The following is a 19,371-nucleotide window of genomic DNA, read 5'->3' as shown; positions in this document are numbered from 1 at the left end:
AGAGGCTCACTGGTTGAGGCACGCCCGGAACATGGAGAAGGATCACTTCTGATCTCTGAGCTCCACCAGGAAAGAAACAGCTGGGGCAAGAAGATTTGAGAGGAGGGTGGGGATGGAGAGCTGGCTGGCTGAGGTATCTGCAGGTCATAGGTAAGTATGTGATTCAGAATTTTTTTTTAAAAAAATGAACCCTCTTTTAAGCATATTATGCTGTAAAAGGTGGTGCATCCAGCTAACTGAAGTGGCAGGACTGTCCATGCAAAAGTTGGTATCTGCAGGTCATGGGTATGTTATTTAAACTTTCTTAAAGAACAAACCAACAACTCTCCCCTGACCATACTGCGGTGTAAAGAGCGGAGAGAGGGAGGAAGAAAGGAAGAGGGTGGAGGAGGAAGACAGAAGGCATGAGGTGGGAGTGAGAAGATTGCACGAAGCGGTGCAAGGCAGGTGTGGCCCCCTGGAGGTGCACAGGAATCAAATCTGGCCCACTATGTGATTTGAGTTTGATACCCCTGTTCTAGCTTATCTAGTCAGAAAGGCAAATGCTGGATCTGTAAAGACTCTGCTATTTGAACAAGACTGAACATCATTACATTAGAACACACTGAAATTAATAGGACATGACAACTTGTCCTATTAATTTCAATAGGTCTTCCATCAAGTAATTTAGTCAGGATGTAGGTCAGGGAATCACTTCCTATAGAGGGCAGTGACAAAGACTGCAACTTAAGCCATTCTTTTCACATCTCAATGAGCATGTCTAGTAATGCAGTATAAAGAATGCTCTGTGTTGCTTCTTGCCAATATGAATCTCAACATGTAGCTGCAGTGAAAAACATCTGTGTGCCCCCTTCAAAATATGTGTTTTTTCCAAAACAGATTATTTGCAGGGTTGGTAGGTAGGGGGTTGAAATGGTCATGAGGCAGACTCTAAAGCACTTGCCCATTCATAGGATTTTAGGTTTGCATTCCTTATCTGTTTCTTAGGAAGATAAACTTGCAGAGTCTCTATAATCTGATGTTTGGCATTTGTTTAGCCCCCATGCCCCTGTCCAGCATATAACAAACTTCAATGGGACTTCTGTCAAGTAATTTGGTCAGGATATCAGCCCCTGTTTTTAATACTATGTAAAACAATTATAGTAAGCACATATCGTATAAGTAGAGGACATTTTTAAAAAAACACACAAAGCAAACCCTTTATATCCAATACTCAAGAAGTTCAAAGATTTTAATACCATTTGATCAGCAAGTAGAAGGACTGTCTTGAGGCTGAATTTCCTTGAACAGAAGTTGAAGAGGTCTTCAAGGCTTGGTCCCAACAACTCCATCACCATTACATTGTAATCTCCTTCGGCACCACACCATTTGATTGTGGGAATACCCACTAGAACAAGGGGAAACTAATTATTCATAACTAGCAGACCTGGTGCACAGCATCTGCGCCTCTTGTCCCTCCCCACTGCTTCCCCACTCCCTTCTGCCCCAGTCCGTTCCTCACCTCTTCCCCCCCACTTCCACCCCAGTCCATTCCCCGGCGTTTCCCCCCTTCTGCCCCAGTGCATTCTCCGTCGTTCCGGAGGTCCCCGTCCTCCTCCCACCACTGGCAGCTTTCCCTCCTCACCCACCGGCAGCGCTTTCTCTCCCCGCTGGGCTCCCTCCCCGCCATTTTCACCCAACTGACCACCCGCCTCCTCTCCAGGGCCTGCCACCTCCGCCTCCTCCACCGCTCTCCCCACTCCCAGCCCCCAGCCACAACAGTCCCAGTTCATTCTCTGTCCTTGGAGGCTTGTGCAGCCAATCTGCTTGCTGCGCCAGCCTCCGCCCAGCCAATCTGCTTGCTGTAGAACTCTCCCTGCCTCACATTGGAACGTGCTGCATATGGACTGCCTACCGGAATTATATATATACACTAGCTGACCGAGCACATAGTATCTGCGCCCCTAGTTTGACTCTCTCCCCGTTCTTCAGCCCCTTCTCCCTGTCTTCCAGCAGGCATCTCTGATGCCTGCACACCTGCCCCTCTCCACGCCCCGCTCGTGGTTTCTCCTGCCTCCTGCCACCGCCTCCTGACCCTGTTGGGTGTGCAGGCTGCTGCCTCATTGTGGCTGGAGCAGCGGCCACTGCCTCCTCGCTGTGGCTGCCGTCATTTCCCCTGGCAGCTGCTCAATGGCCTCCTGCCACGCGTGAGCTCCCGCTGCCTCAGCCTATCAGGCACCTCCGCCACCCAGCCAATCAGCTGGGCGCCGGGACACACATTCTAAAGGCAGTGCTGGTTTTAACCTTTAAAGCCCTAAATGGCTTAAGACCTGGTTTCCCAAGACAGCACCTTGCCCCTTATGTCCCAACCCAGACCTTTAAGATCTTCTTCAAAGGCCCTTCTCCGAGTGCCCCTGCTAAAAGAGGCGAGGTGGGTGGCTACTAGGGAGAGGGCCTTTTCAGTGATTGCACCCTGTTTATGGAATTGCCTGCCCAGTGAGGATCACCTGGCTTCATCACTTTGTTCTTTTAGATGTCAGGTCAGGATCTTTTTGTTCACTCATGTCTGTTTAATTTTGATTTTTAAGGAGTTTTTAAATTGCTTTGTTTTGTATTTTCTTCTCCCTTTGGTCTTATGATTTAATGTGTTGTATGTTTTTATTTCATGTTTTAATGTTGTGTTGTAAGCCGCCCAGAGAACAATTTTTTATGGGGCGGTTAACAAATCAAGTTTATTACTATTATTAACAACAAGATTTTGAGAACACATTTTATTACATATCAGATGCATGCAAGGAATAGTTTAGATGTCTCCACAGGTAGCTTCCTTGACTACACACACATACACACACTAGGGTCCTCAGTTTATTTTTCAGGTATTTTTGAAGTGTTTAGATTCTTTGGTGTCTTCATTACACACCTTCATTTCTTCTGTTCATTTTGACCCCACTGCTTTGCAGGTAGGGGTGGTGAATTAGTGCCATTCCATCTACCGCCCAACCCACTGGGTACTCAGTTTTTGTTCTGAACATTTTGGGGGGTGTTTAGACTCTTTGGTATGTAATGAATCCTCATGAGGATTCATTATGAGGTAAGGTTATTGGACACCAAAGAGCCTAAACACTTGGAAGGGATCCTGGAATGTACGCTGAGTAGTACCCTACTGTCTTGCGGGTGGGAGTGGGGTATAGTTGGCACACGGCAGTTGACAGTTGGCACTGTCATTGGAGGAGATCTGGTCTTGTGGTAGCAATCATGACTTGTCTCCTTAGCTAAGCAGGGTCTGCGCCAGTTACAAATGAATGGGAGACTAGAAGTGTGAGCACTGTAAGATATTCTCCTCAGTGGATGGAGCTGCTCTGGGAAGAGCATCAGAAGGTTCCACATTCCCTTGCTCCATCTCCAAGATAGGGCTGAGAGAGATTTCTGCCTGCAACCTTGGAGAAGCCGCTGCCAGTCTGTGAAGACAATATTGTGCTAGATAGACCAATGGTCTGACTCGGTATATGGCAGCTTCCTATGTTCCTATGACGACAGCAAATCTTTCTTGTTAATGTATTTTTGAGGATAATATATTTTGAATTGGAAGTAGATATTGGGGCACCCTGTATGGATATGTTCCTACAGTTACAAATGATCTTTCTTTCAGCCATCTAGAAACACTCAATCAGGAGGTTACAGAGTGGGGGCAGTAAAATCACTGTAATATTAACACTGATTCAGTTCAGATAAGAATATCTTGGCTTGTCAAACACCATAATAAAAGACTGATTGTAAGAATATCAGCAGTCAAATTAGACATTAGGACAGTGACCAGCATCCTAATGATGCATATGCATTAGTCGAGCCTGTGGGAGCCCTTGCACAGCTTCCCCAGCCAGTCCTCTTGAGCAAGAGCTTCTAAGTGCTGCCCATGCTCTGGAAGGGCGGAAACACGTTGCTGACTCTCGGTAACGTGTTTCCGCTCCTACAGAGCACTTCCTGAGGGTGGGTCAACAAGAGAGGATGGAGGAGCTCTGCGAGGGCTCCTGTTGTGTCCCCACAGACCCTACTAATGGACATGTTTCATCAGTCAGGATGTGAGCCAGAGTTTAGGCGCTATGAGTGCAACACCGGCATCTGCATGCTTAACATTCCAAAATGATGCCGTGGCATATTTGTACGTGTTTGTCTTCAGTCTATACTATTTACTACGGGTGCAGAACTGTGTGCGCTCCATACGTTTTGGTACAGACTTGGCTATGGCTTGCCTCAAGCAAAGTTGCCCCTTCCCTACCATGTCACCATGACGCTGCATAACCATCCTGCTAGAAGCCTACTGGATCTTCAAGGCTAGAAGAAAACCCAGCTCTTGCAGGTGGTTCAGTGCTAAGCAGCGAAGAGCAGTACCGAGATAGGACAACACGCACAGCTTGGAGTTCTCTCCCTTCTAATTTCAAGATCTAGCAGCAATGCAAGGCTAGAAATAAGCTTGTATATGCCGCTGCTACACACAATGTAGGGCTGCAAAGGTGACTCTTCAGAGTGCACATGTGCCTTGACTTGGGACAGGCACAGAATCACTCAGGTGTGCTCCCTGGGCAAACTCACACCTCAGTTGAGCAGCAAATTATACAGGGCTTGCAAGATCAGGCAGTCACATAGCTGATATCAATTAAGACATGCACAGCCCTAGACTCGACAAACCCAAAGCTAATGAATCTTGTGCTTTCTAGACCATAAAAAAAGAGGTTTGGAGTCACGGCAAAAAACCCTTACAGGCCCAAACTAAGAAGCTTCTTTAAAAAATTCACAAGACTGAGTGATACCTTGCCTGTGGGATTTCTTAATGAAGGACTGTGACTTAAGTAAAGGTGTTTGTCCAGTCTTGTTTTAAGAATGTCAACCTAGGACTAAAATCAATAGCAAACTGTTTCAAGAAAACATACCATATCTATGCAGCCAAAAACTATAATGTTGTTTCCTGTAACACTGAAGAACTCGTAAGTCCACAGCTCTTTGTTTTTAATACTAGGAGCTGTACAGTTTCTCAGATTCAACTATTAAAATAAAAAAGGAGAAAGGCTGTGAAATTTTTCCTCACAGCAATACTCAAGCTCTGTCTGCGGAGCGAGACAGGACTGGAACTGGGGATGAGTGACAGCTGTCTGGATACATATGATCGACCTGAATTTTGATTGGTCCTGTCTCGGAGCATGCAGAGCTTGATAACCTGTCACGTTAGGATGCCCTCCCCATACCAAGGAAAAAATACCAGCAATTGGGTCTGCATGAAGTATTGACCAGACAGATAGCTACAAGTTGTAATATGGGACAACAGAGCAATATATGATTAGTTAAGTCCCCTGATACCAAGGACAGCCAACTTAGGTGAAGACTGGGCAGCATTCTCAGGCCAGAGGAGTGCAGCTTTTCTCTGGTGGGCTGTACAAATAGCCAGTGTGGTATAGCTAGTAGTGTTGCGCCTGAATCTCATTCAGATTCCATGACAGCCATGGTTTCACAGAGTGTCTCAAGTCAAACAATCATTTCTTAGCCTCAAAATCCCATGGGTAAAGAACCCAGAGAGTAACCTACTTTACAGTGCTACTGAGAACAAAGTCTAAGGCTGCTATCCTATCCACCCTTACTTAAGAGTATGACCTACGGAACTCCTTCAAACTTAGTTCAAGTAACCACACAAAGGATATCATGAGGTAATGCATTTTGCAAGTTGGAAGTATTTCACAGCAACTCCCTAATTTGACGTAAAGAAAGCAACTACACCATCACTCAAACCAATTTCCTGTACAATCTTCCTTCCTCAATCTAGAACTGGGACATTAATGCTCTATACAATTGATCAGCAAAGATGCTTACCTCCACCTTGCATCATTTTGTAAATTTTGCTCTCTATGTGGAGTTGAGGATGTTTGGTTTTCACACATTCCAATTTGATGGCAACCTCTTCTCCAGCAGCAATGTCAGTTCCTAAAAGAAAGAATAGAACTTAGTCAAAATTCAATACAGATCAAATAATTGGTCTGGCCAGTAGCTTAACTAGCCTAGAATGCAACATCAAATTGGTTGCATCATATACTTCATAGGACCTAGAGCAGGCATCCCCAAACTGCAGCCCTCCAGATGTTGCTGAACTACAATTCCCATCATCCCAGCCACAATACATTGTAGCTGGGGGTGATGGGAATTGTAGTTCAGCAACATCTGGAGGGCCGCAGTTTGGGGATGCCTGACCTAGAGTGAGCCTTACAGCTTGAGAACAGACACAAGACTGATCAGTCAATCTGCAGTGGTTACTGAAAGTGTCAAGTATACAGATAAAAAATGAAATTGTTGAAACTTTTTCTGGTTTGAGCCAAAACTAATGAATTAAGTTTATTATTCCTTTTTGTACTTTATTTGTTTTAGTATACCTTGCCTGTATATTTTGTACTATATGCTTTTCAGTGTAGCATCTTATCTGGAATTTGTTGTACAATTTGACTGGATTAATGATTTTTAGTTTTGTTTAGAGCAGTAAAGTCAAATAAATTCAACTTTTAAAAATCTATCTATCTATCTGAACAAGTTAAGAAAACGATCTACTTTTCTTACAGAGCTATACATGGCTTAATAGAGCTTTGTGAGCAACCCAGAGAACAACTGTTATGGGGTGGCCAACAAATAAAGTTGCTATTAATATAATAAATGACAACATTTCGTAACTGACATTTTAAATGTGTCCATGAAGAGCATAAGTTAAACACTATTATAGCCTTATAAGATATTTTAAAATACCAGGTTTCTAAGATGTATTCTTGAACCACAGATATTAAAATTAACTGTTTTGGTTTTTAATTTAACTATTTAAGTCAAGATCCAAATAAGTGCTTAGGCTTAACCAGCAGAATTTGGGATACTTTGAACAACAGATTCATATGCCATCTCAAACCCTCGTCTTGTAACTCCCCTCTGTTTCATAAGCAGTTTGCCATGCTACATGAGGAGCTTGTGCTTTAAGAAAAACAAGTCTAAAGCCCCCCTGGGTCCAAAGAACTAGTTTGACAACTCTTTGGATCCTGGCCTAAGTATTTGACTGTTAAGGTTCCCGTGATAGAAACCTGAAGCTGCTGAAAAACAAGGATAGCTGAAAGCTTCAGAATTATGCTTCCACTTGAGCAAAAAGCTTTGATGCAGTGAGGCTTGTCGTGGATTGATTTGCAAGAAAACACAATGGCGAGGTTCCAAAGAGCAGCAGCTTGAGATCCACCCAATGGTATATTATTTTTAGCCTACTCTCCAGGAGGCTTACGAGATGACCCGGCTTTCTGTGTGTGTGTCCGGGCAAACTTCACTGGGGAGGTGATTCCATAAACAAGGTGCAATCACCGAAAAGGCTCTCTTCCTAGTAGCCACCCACCTCACCTCTTTTGGCGGGGCACTCGGAGAAGGGCCTTTGACGAAGATCTTAAGGTCTGGGTTGGGACATAAGGGGCAAGGTGCTCTCTTGGGAAACCAGGTCTTAAGCCATTTAGGGCTTTAAAGGTTAAAACCAGCACTTTGAATTGGGCCTGGAAACAGACTAGGAGCCAGTGCAGCTGACGAAGCACTGACGTAATATGCTCAGTCCAGTCCCAGTTAATCATCTTGTAGCCCTATTTTGTACTAGTTGCAGTTTCCGGACCGTTTTCAAAGGCAGCCCCACATACAATGCATTGCAGTAATCCAAGTGAGAGGTTATGAGAGCACAAATAACTGTGGTCAAGCTATCTCTGTCCAGGTAAGGTCACAGTTGTCATATCAGCCGAAGCTGATAAAAGGCGCTCCAAGCCAGAGAGGCCACTTGAGCCTCTAGTGACAGTGCTGGATCGATAAGCACCCCCAAACTGCGAACCTGGTCCTTCAGGGGGAGTGCAACCCCATCTAGAACAGGCTGACCATCATTCACCTGGGCAGAGGAACCACCGACCAGCTGTACTTCTGTCTTGTCTGGATTGAGTCTCAAGTTGTTCACCCTCATCCAACCCATTAGTGCACCCAGGCACCAATATAGGAAATATGAACTGTCTGCCTTACATTCAGGCCTTGATTCAGCAGAGTCACCTCTTAAGATGACATCACTCACAGGAGGAGGAAAAGAAGAACTTCTGCATTCATTTTAGGAACCAGCCACAGTTTCATGTTAGATACAAATTCCAGAAACTGTCATATGTTAATTGGTCACAGTCAGAACAAGTCAATCAATGTAGGATTAAGGTTTGCTATCCTGGCTTGTTCTAACTCTAGTCAGTTAAACTGCAGTGGCAGTACTGAGTTTATAGGTAATGCAGAACTATGGTTTGATCTCAAAGCAAATTATGAAGTGTTCATTTTTCTTCTCTTGCATGCAAGAGGAGAGTGAGTGCATGAGGCTATGGCTCCCTTGGCTCATCTGCGTCTCTCCATCAGCATGATATTCTTTGGGAGGCTCTCAGAGGTAATCTCAATGTTTAACTATAGATAAACTACTCTTGCTTAAGCCACTGCACATGGGGCTGATCAAGATAAGTAAGGGACTTTAAACCATATTTCACCCCAAAGGGAATGGAGTTGGAGTCATAAATTTGGTTCCAGCGTTCTTTAAATATACAAGGATTGTCATCCGGGGTGTGTATTTGTAACGGAGTAGGTTTTGGCACTCTCCATATTTTTTTTATTTATTTATTGTTAAATTCATATACTGCCTTTCATTAAAAACAACCCTAAGGCGGTTTACAAAAGTTAAAACACATATAATAAAAATGACAGTTAAAAGTATTAAGCTAAAAATATGAAAACAAATTGGATTTAAAATATATAATATACAAACACAAAAACATCAGTCTTGTACATAAACATAGCTACACAGGACAGGAAGAAAGGGGCTGGTTGTTTAAAAGATCAGCAATTTTAACCCAAATCTCTGCGATATGGCACATAAAATATTAAGTCCACCAAAGAAAACCACAGGACGTAAATAGTGGATTCTTTATTCATTTAATAAAGGAGCAACTGCAACTGTACACAATTGGGTATAGCAAAGAAAGAAAACCCCTCTTAGGTAAGCATTATTTTCTGCCAACAAAGGTTTCTAGTGACTGGGCAGCTTTTCATAATTACATATATTTTTTAAAAACCCAGTAACAACACAAGTTGGCTAGAGGTCAAGTTTTGGGAAACACAGAGGTAGTTTGGTGGCAAGTACCAGAAATAGCAGAATCAAGTTTTCCATGTTTAAATGATACTGTTGGCTACCTTTTGAAATTAATGCATAATGTTGGTGTATCATGAGATTCACAGGGTTTTTTTTAACAGTAGCAGTAAGATATCAACACCTTACCAGAAAATGGTAAAAGTTACTTCTAGATTAATGTTTTCCATGTGTCGATACCATCCAAAAATTGGATTACTGTACAGGTTTAGGTAAAGACTAGGGATTACTCTAGCTTGAAAATACTGAGAATTAACAAAACAAACAGCAATAGCTTTCCAATGTGTTCTGTCAGACATCAGGTAACATCCCAAGCAGCACTCGCACAACACCACAAGCCATTTCCCCCACCCCTTCTTCATCACTGCAGCCCCAAGCTCCTTGAGGGATCCCTCAGCAACAGCATGTGATGTGGTGAGAGTGATTCCCAGACACCAGGCAGACACACTTTCCATGAGAAGAACTCTGTTCTAAATGCTACCCATTTGAATACAAGCTTCAAGATAGTCCTATCAAATCTTCACCAGCAGAAGCATTTCTGCTGGGAAAAGGCTACAATTTTCATTTTTAGAGCCAGAACTTTGCAATTAATTTTCTGGAAGAACTCATCCCTCTCCTCAAACTAAGTAACCAAGGTCAGCTGATCTACAGAAGTGTACTAAGATAAACATGTACATAGTCTTATGCCAGCTGATGCAGCAGTTGGGCATTGACAGGACAAGCTACAGTTGTATACTTAACAAATTCAAGATTTCAACAGAAGGATCCCAGGGCCGACTTTTGATTTGATGCAGAAGTTCTAGCAGAGCAAGAAGCTTATTCTATAACTTACAGGGCAATCCTATATTTAACTCAGAAGTAATCTCACTGTGTTCAACTAGGCTTATTCCCAGTAACTGTATTATAGGATTGCAACCTTAGATTTGGATCCAAAAGAAACTTGAGCAGAAGGGGCAAAATGTATGAATGTTGTCAACTCTTGCACAAGTGCTAGAGTTGTTCTATGGCATTGTTTTCCCAGAACAATGCCACAGAACAGGGGTAGGCAATCTTGGCTCTTCTGCTGCTTTTGAACTATAATTTACATCATCCCCAGCTACAATAAATTGTGGCTGGGGTTGCAGTTCAACAGTGGAAGAACCAAGGTTGTCTTCCCCTGCCATAGAGCATCAAGGGTTGTGTTATAATACAAGAAAAGTCAGTGAACTAAAAAAAACAAAACAGGTTATAATAAGTTCTAGCAGGCCATAAAAAGGTCCCGAAAAGAGCTTGTACAAACAGAAAACATTCCTCTGGATTTGGGATAACTTCTCCTCATAAAAGCTCTTCCATTAAATCAGAAACAGCTCTTCTGTGAGTGGAAGAAGCTGTCTTTGGATTCAAGCCATAGTGTTTGCCAGTGTTTGTAACCCAATGGAAAGGAAAGGAAAAGGAAAGGTTGTGCTGTTGAGTCAGTGTCGACTTCTGGTGACCACAGAGCCATGGGGTTTTCTTGGTAGAATACAGGATGGGTTTACCATTGCCTCCTCCCACACAGTATGAGATGATGCCTTTCAGCATCTTCCTATATTGCTGCTGCCTGATATAGGAGTTTCCCATATTCTGGGAAACACACCAGCGGGGACTCGAACCAACAGCCTCCTGCTCTCTAGGCAGGTTGCTTCCCTGCTGCATCATTAGATGGCTTAACCTGATGAAAAGATAGGGCATAAATCTTTTAAATATATGAGGCTAGAACATGTACTATCATATGAATGCAAGATTCTTTTTTTTTTTTAAAAGAGGTGACAAAAGCTTCCTAAGATTAAAGAGTTTCTAATCCCCCCCCCCCGGTAAATGGCTTCCCCCAGGCTAAGTTACTTATGAATAGTCCCACTGAAATTAATGGGATCACTTAATCATAACCTGTCCCAATGTCAACGGGACTACTCACGAGTCATTTAGTCTGAATGTCAGCCAATGAAACTCATTTATAATGAACTTATTAATAGCTCCTTTAGAAAGTGTTAACCATTTAGGATACCAAATTTCTTACTTTGCAGTAACAAAGAGGAAAAGCTTTAATTATATTAATGAAACAAAGTTGTTTTAAAGAAGCAGAAAGTAGCCCCAAGATGACCAAGGGAGGTAAAAAGTCAATGTCAGACTATTATTTTTACTGGAGAAAAAGATCTCTGATATTTTAGCACTTCGTTCTACAGTTTGGAAGTATGCAAAAAGGGAAGGAGGTCAGAATACCTGCAAATGCAAGTGGAACTCGTGGGCAATCTCATGAAAATTTCAACCTGCAAATATTCTCTGAATCAACAACTGTTAAACACTCCAGTATCAAGTTTACACACCCTACAAGCACTAAAGACTCATGTTAGGAGAATGCCACATTTCCAACTTTGGATGATTTTTCTTAAAGTAGTGCAATGGTTAAAACATTTAGATATCTTCAGAGCTATGTTTTGTGCTATTCTGTGTAGCTTCACAAGTGTCAAAATTGCAAACTGGTCTAATTCTTCATATTAAGTAATTTATAACTTATGTGTGACCAAGTGGTGTTACTTTTATTCATTCAAATACACACACACACACACACACACACACACACACACACACACACCCTATTCTAACATTGCTAAACCATCTTCACACATATGTTCAAGAGTGAAGGTGTATGTAGCATAACAGAAAAGAGTCAAAAGAAGCAGCTATCCCTTAAATAAACTAGAAGTTAAGCTTCTGTCTGAGACTTGTCAGCCAGATGGCCGATTTTAATAGGAACAAGACTAATAAAACTTCTCTTGGTTGTCATACTACCTTTCCCAACCTGCACAACAGCTTTAACTCCTGCTCCAATAGGTGGAGCTGCAACAAAAAAGAGTGACAATTCTTTGTGTGTGGAGGGGCGCTTATATATAGCTCTAGAAGTACTACCTCATAAATGAATAATAATGGAGTGTGGGATAGAGTAAGAGAAATCTCTTAAAGCAATTCTAAAGTGGTTTAGGGTTTATAGGTCACAACCAGCACCAAAGACTCCACCCAGAATGGATTCTAGCACCCAGAATGGATTCTAGGGACACTATATTTTCACAGTATTCTGATCAAGTCTTCTGAATCTGGATAAGGTAGTCATTCTAACCCACAGCTAAGTACATATGCAATGTAATAATTGATAAGCATTCTAATACAAAAGATCACAATGAAATAGGGCAACCTGCAAGGCAGGATATTTTAATCTTAAGAGTTAAGCGACTTCACAGATGGACTCACTACTACTGACATGCATATATTAGTGTATTTTTAAACAGAAACACAGATGCGGATTGACTTACACCTTCGCGCAGCAGTATGCATAGTCAGCAATCCCATTACAGCCACTCAATGCATAGTGCAATGCACAGCCACAAACCTTTGCAGGACTGAACCCTGAACTATTTGCCAGCATCCGTTTCAACCATCAGATATTTTTCTGGCTTACCCTTGCATAAAGCCTATCAATTTGAAAGGAGACACCCAGACTAGCTTACAACACAAAAAATGCAAGAGAAAATCCACATCATCCCTTAGGGTCTATTAAAGATTCATTACCAAAGATGTAAGCTAGTAGGCCTCTGGCTTAGAGTCACAATTTATAGTAATCAAAACTAGGTGGCTAATATGAAAATAAGCAGGCACCATTTTCTTGCAGAAAGTAACACAAAAAGGTGCACCTTTCCAAGCTACAATTTGCCTTTTAAGGGAGACTGATCACTGTGGGCATAACAAGCAACACAAGGAGCCAGAAAGAATCATAGCTAAACAGCTGTCTCTTTAGAACTAGACTACTTCCTGGACGCCTCACAGCAAACACAGCTCAATCCGACCTTTTTCCGGTTGTTGTTTTTTGCCCCTGAACAGCTGGTTATGCTCCAGAGACTCAGATTTCGTTGTCAGAACCGTTCGGCTCAATAGCAAGTTACAGGCAAGACTTCCCACCCCAGCTGGGCAGCCGAGAGCGGCGGGGAGAGAAGAGGCAGAAAGTCCAAGGTCACAAGGCAAGTTACTGGGCGCCACCCTGGCCCCCAGACTTCACTTGCCCACTGAGAATTAAGACGGATCCAACAAGCATTTACTTGGAAGTACGTCCCACTAAAATGAACGGGTCTGACTTCGGAATAAACAGGATTATAACCGAGCTGGCCGAGCAGAGAGCGGCGGCTGTTTCTGCCCATGACGGCGCTGCTGCGGCTCTTCGGCGTTCCTCCGTCACCTCGCAAGCAACAGAGCCAACCCGCCCGAGAGGCCCAGGAGGACACCGAGGCAGGAGGCTGCCCACCACCTCTCCTCCCCCAGAGAAGTACCCCCTTTCCTCCAGGAGCCCCCGGCGCCGGCGCCGCCCTGGGCTCCCGCGCCCGCCCGGTTTGTGCCACAGCAGCGCCTCCTCACCGAGGTAAATGTCCCCGAAGGAGCCACTCCCGATCTTCCGGCCAAGCCGGTACCGGTTCCCGACTCGCAGCTCCATCGAGGCGGCTCGGTTGGACCCAACCCGGTTGCGAGGACCCAGACTCAGAGCACGGGAACTCCTGCTACCATCGCGGCCCTCAGCCCGGCCTCTCGACGCCGGAGGGGCTCAGGGGCGACAACACAGCCCGGGTGGGGAGGATGGACGCCGATTCCCCGAAACCCGGATCCTCCCCCAGCGCAGCTAAGTCCGAGCCGCCATATTATGTGACCTCACTTCCTTGGCAACAGCGGGCGGAGCCTGAGGCGGAGGAGGATCATCGACGGGAAGCTGGGTTAAGGGGCAGGAGTAGGGCGGTATGGCGAGATTGTGAGGCCCAGAGGAGCCCGGTCTCCATGACAACCACGGGACGACTGTCGCGAGCGCTCAGCGACAGGACGGGAGCCGGCCCGGGTGGTGGAGGGAAGAAGGCGCCGGGCAGAGATCTTTCAGCAAGCTTTGGAGCGGGAGGCAAGGTTCAGCCGTTGCGTTTGAGGGCGGGCGTCAGCCCTTGCGTAGAGCAGAGAGATAGGGGAGGTTTCTATATTCTCCTGAGTATGCAACCCTGCAAGCAGTATTACAATATTCTCTCACAAACGTAAATTGAAAGAGAAAGTGACGAGAGCGTATTCCGTGGCTGCTCGCACTATTAATTTGAAAGTTTCTCAGGGGGCCGTTTCTCTTTTAGCAGTTACCTGTTTCAATTTGGTAGACGTTCAAAAATGAACAAATGAAACCATAGGCGAGAACAAAAACTGTCTCATTTTCCCTCCAGGGAGAAGTGTCAATCCTCAAATCAAAGCAGTCTCTTCAGAGGGCCTGTGGCTGAAAACAGTGTGCCGTGCAACACAAGGTTGCTCAGTTTCGGCAAGATGTTGGCCTACAACTCCCATAATCCCTGGCTAGCTATTTATTTATTTGTCAGATTTGTACACTGCCCCAAACTTCCGTCTATTGTCCACTGTGGCTGGGGATTTTTGCAACTGTAGTCCAAAAACAGCTGGTGGCAGGCCCTAAGTTGAGCAGGCCTGGTTAAGAGGCTTCCCATTGGCACATGTCTGACAATCAGATTTGGTGCTAGCAAAATAGTCCCATCCTGATAGTTGAATCTGACTTTAAAATTGTTTGGGCATAATCCAAATTCCAGTAAATTAGTATAAGGAGAGGAGGGGATTATTAATGGTACATTAATATAGGTTCAGATTTATTAGATTTTTACTTTCAAAAATCAGCTGTGCTGCTCCCAGAAAATGGAACAAGCTAATCATTTGAATATATATTTTATAACTCAGTTATAGATATGTAATTAGAGAATTAAGGTGACATAACCACAACTAGTAGCCAAGATAGATAAAGAATGTATCAAGCTCAATGTTACTTAAACATTGTAAAGAGAGAAGTCAACAAGGATTTGCTAACTCCATTATATCCCTAAAAGCTTCCTATGTACCATCTAGAATTAGGCAAAGGATACTTCATAAGAATATTTATAGGCCTCTCAGTAAAAATATTGTTCTTATGCTACCAAATTTACTGGGCATTTAAGATATCTATAGCCTTCCTTTCAGTTTCAGTTTAAATGCCCAAGACAGGAAATATCAGCAATGAAAACCAGTTGTGGTGAGATAATACCAGGCATAATACATCAGAACACTGGTCAGATCAAAGGCCTGCCAGAACAACAAGAATTCAGCTGGTAGCTGATTATCAACAAGGGAGAGGACAAATTGTATTTCCCAGGGTAGGGAGTTCCACAATCTGGACACAAGGCTGTTTCATGAGTCCCACCAACCACACCTCAGTTGATGGTGGGACACAGAATGCTCCTCAGATCCTGCCCTTTCACTTAGGTCAGCTATGGCCTTCGGCTGACCTAATAGGTCATGTGCTAGGAGACAGTCTTTTAAGTTGTCTCAGTTTTGAGATCCTTTAAGAACTGCTATTTCACAGTATATATAGCTCATGTCTATATTGAGTAATATCAATTAACTATAATATTCAAATGTCAAAAATGGGTGTACAGTTTAACCTAAAAAATAATTTCAATTTAATTATAGAAACTTTAGAGTTGGAATGAATGTTGGGAGATCTTAGTCACTGCATGGAACTGCTACAGCATCCCTGACAGACTGTGTCCACCCTCTGTTTGAAAACTTCTAGAGAAAGAAATTGTACCACTGCACAAGGTAGACAGACTGACTGTCAAACAGTTGTTACAGTTAGTAAATTCCTTCCTAATGCCTAGCCTGAATCTGCTTCCTTGTGATTTCAAGCAGATTAGTTCTAGTCCTGCCCTCAGGAGCTACAAAGATAAAGCCTGCTCCTGCTACAATCCTTCAGATATTTGAAGACAGCCATCATATTCCTTGAATCTTCCCTACTCAAGCTAAACATACCCCGCTCCTTTAGCTATTCCTCACGGTATTTGGTCATTCCACGTGAGGTCTGATTGAACAGAATAAAGTGCAACTATTTCCTCATGATCTGAACACTATGCTTCTGTTAATGCACCCCCAAACTGCATTCCCTCTTTTAACAGATGCATCACACTGCAGACATGTGTTCAACTTATGAACCATTGACCCTTCTATATCCTTTCCCCATGTACAAGCCAGGTCCACCCATCCTATACTTGTACATTTGTTTTTTCTTACCTAAATACACGAGTTTATATTTGTCTCTTGTTGTCTCTCTTATTTTGTCATCTTGTTGGTTTTGGCCAGTTTTTGAGCTTGTCAAGATCACTTTGAATCTTTATTCTATTTTCTAAGGAGTGAGCGATCTCCCTACAAGTTGACATGAAGCCATTAATGTGCACCTTCTGGGTACAGTTGTTAAACAGGAGTATTATCTAGCTCACATTTTACCATCTTGTCAGCAAGAATATCATGGAAGACGCAAATACTTTACTGATCAATCAATATATACTATGCCCACATCATTCCCATGATCTACTAAACCACTACTGTAATTCTTGTTTATATATATATATATATATAAAAGAAGCAAGGCAGGATTAGTCTGGCATGACTTTTTTTTTTTTTTGGACAAATCTATATTGGCTCATAGTATATATAAAAAAAGGATCTTATGTACAATCAGAACAAAACTACAATTTCCATACACTAGCTATTGCTTATTGCAATGATGAATTTACAATACTTAATTTGTTCTTTATATTGCTTTTGCCTGGTCATAGACAGACAAGCCATAGTAGGTTTTCATATTAAGAGGCAATGTTTTACTTCAGTTTTGTGTGTAGGTATAGCTCAGCTCATCTGTATGTGAAGTTATATACATATTGATGATTGACATGTAGCATTATTTCCGGACATGATAAGCATTATGAAGTATTAACTCAATCTCTTTTTGTAGGGAGGGTAAATAGTGCAAAGATCATGTGAAGCTACCATTTTGTGGAGCCTGGACTTGGTTTGGCACTTTAAGTATATACACAATGCAGATATCTATTCAAGTATACCAGTACCATGTTGCAAATAAATCCTATCTTTTGTTCCTCCTTTGGAAATAAGAGAATAATATATTTCATAAGTAAACATTAGAAGAATCAACTTTGACATTGAATAATTTACACCCTTTGGGTTGTGTCCAAACACTGCTTTTTGCCCTAATGTTCACACAAGGGACAAGGGAATATTAACCAGTTCCCCCTTATTTCTGCAGTCCTCTGTATTTTTTGAGAATCTGTTCCTGTTGGAGCAGATTTTGAAGAGGTGGAAGGGAGAATTGAAAACTGCACACCCCATCTTGCACAAGAAGGCTGGGTTTGAATGCAACCCATAGTTTTGTGTGAGATAAACTAATTGTGATTATTCAATCTCTGGCTTTTTAAAAAAAAAAAACCAACTTAAGACCCTTTTATTTGTTCAGGCTTTTACCCCTTAGGGGTTGCCAGGTACCTCAGATTTCCTGTTTGTTTCTCTTTAATTTTTTTTTTTTTTTTTTGCTGTTTTATGGTTTCACTGATTTTAAGGTTTTCGAAGCAACTTTGATGGAATTTTTTTGGTATTTTAACTTCTGTAAGCCACCTTGAGATGCATTATGAAAGGCGGTATAAAAACTGAATAAATAAAATTATTCACTCAATCTTTTAATAATATACATACTGGAATCATATGCTAACAGACAACTTTGAGTTGTATAATGATTGGTTATAATTCAGCAGACTACTACTGGAACGTTTGCTTCCATGTGACCCTTAGATACCGTTTACATAACCTGTTTTTCAAATGCTGGTTGGTTGGTTGGATTTTTTGAATGCTTTAACACAAAGAAGCTAATAACAAATACAGTATCCACTAGTGACCACTTGGGGCCAGTATTACACAACTATTTACTGAGCATTTGCAGTCACCTTGAAACTAAATACATTCAATACCTTACAATGTCCATGGTGCAAATTAAGTGTGCTGTCAAGTCGGTGCCGACTCCTGGCGACTACAGAGCCCTGTGATTGTCTTTGGTAGAATACAGGAGGGGTTTAGCATTGCTATCTCCCACACAGTATGAGATTATGCCTTTTAGCATCTTCTTATATTGTTGCTGCCTGATATAGGTGTTTCCCATAGTCTGGGAAACATGCCAGTGGGGATTCAAAGCGGCAACCTCTGGCTTGCTAGTCAAGTCATTTCCCTGCTGAGCCATTAGGTGGCTATAGTGGTGCAAATTACTACCCTGGAATTAATCGGTTTATGGAAAATAAACTCAGATGGCTGAGATGTGCATCTCATGAGAGAGATCAGGTATTAAAACCCAACCATAGGAATTGCCTTGCCCCATTAGGCCAGAGTTTCATCTAGCATTCCGTTTCCAACACTGATTATGACCATTTTACCCTAGCAACTGGTACTCATAGGTATAGAGTTTCTGAACACAGAGGTTCAGTTTAACTATCATGGGTAACAGCTATAGGCCAATCCATTAATTTGTCTAATCCAAAAAATATATCTAAGTGCCATTGTTAGCACTTTCATGAGCATCTATTGTGTGAAGTAGTACTTCCCTTTGCATGTCGTGAATCTATTTGCCAGTAAACTTAATTAGGCAAATCTAAGCTCTAGCCTTTTTTTATATATAAAGAGGGGGACAAAAATATATCTTGTTTTCCATTCTCTCCTTACCATTCAAACACACTGAAGTTATAATGGGACAGTAGCTCAGTGATAGAGCATTTCATTTGTAAGCAGAAGGTCCCAAGTTCAGTCTCTGGCATGTGCTGGTAGGGATGGGAAAGACTCTGCCTGAAACTCTGAGAGCTGCTGCCAGTCATTGTAGACAATACTGAACTAGATGGACCAATAGTCTGACTTGGTATAAGGCAGCTTCCTATGTTCCTATAATGAAATCAACTACTTCGGACTGCAAATGGGGATTGAATATTTGAATTCTGTCCAGGGGGGTCGGGTGTGGGGGGAGGCTCAGCACACAGAAGAGCAGCATGTCAGAAATTAGACTAGGCTAAAACCCTTCTCTCCAATCAACTAGTAGTTCTCCTTCCTCTGCTTCCTTTCTCCCCAAACCTACCCTATGGTATTTCCCCTTTTTATATAATACCTTTCTTTTATCTATTTTTATTCCACCTCTCTTACCCAGGTTTTGTGAACTCTGGAAAACTGCCATACAGAATTGCTCATATGTTTGGATCAGTCCTTACTTCCATGTAATGTAATCTTTTAAATACATTGGTGAT

General features: G+C 42.5%; 1 protein-coding gene and 1 long non-coding RNA gene across 5 annotated transcripts in view; one reads left to right on the top strand and one right to left on the bottom strand.

The window, feature by feature from the left end:
- CSNK1D (casein kinase 1 delta) overlaps positions 1-13,739 on the bottom strand; it is a 37,699-nt gene extending 23,960 nt beyond the window's left edge. For 3 of the 4 annotated variants that reach the window (XM_053304147.1, XM_053304146.1, XM_053304145.1), the window contains exons 1-3: positions 13,607-13,739; positions 5,839-5,949; positions 1,239-1,387 (exon numbers count right to left, since the gene is read on the bottom strand). In XM_053304147.1, coding sequence (XP_053160122.1) covers positions 1,239-1,387; positions 5,839-5,949; positions 13,607-13,682 — 336 coding nt within the window. In that variant the 5' untranslated portion in view covers positions 13,683-13,739. Of the gene's footprint in view, positions 1-1,238; positions 1,404-5,838; positions 5,950-13,606 lie in introns of those variants that run through there. The other variant, XM_053304148.1, reaches the window with a different exon arrangement.
- A 266-nt stretch (positions 13,740-14,005) lies between these two features.
- The window catches only part of LOC128348303 (uncharacterized), a 28,517-nt gene continuing 23,151 nt past the window's right edge, over positions 14,006-19,371 (top strand). Inside the window, exons 1-2 of the long non-coding RNA XR_008318066.1 lie at positions 14,006-14,216; positions 15,719-15,847. This is a non-coding gene — a long non-coding RNA (uncharacterized LOC128348303). The remainder of the gene's footprint in view (positions 14,217-15,718; positions 15,848-19,371) is intronic.

Source organism: Hemicordylus capensis, chromosome 2, assembly GCF_027244095.1.
Source record: "Hemicordylus capensis ecotype Gifberg chromosome 2, rHemCap1.1.pri, whole genome shotgun sequence".
Taxonomy (NCBI): Eukaryota; Metazoa; Chordata; class Lepidosauria; order Squamata; family Cordylidae; genus Hemicordylus; species Hemicordylus capensis.
This window is presented reverse-complemented; position numbering and strand designations above follow the sequence as displayed.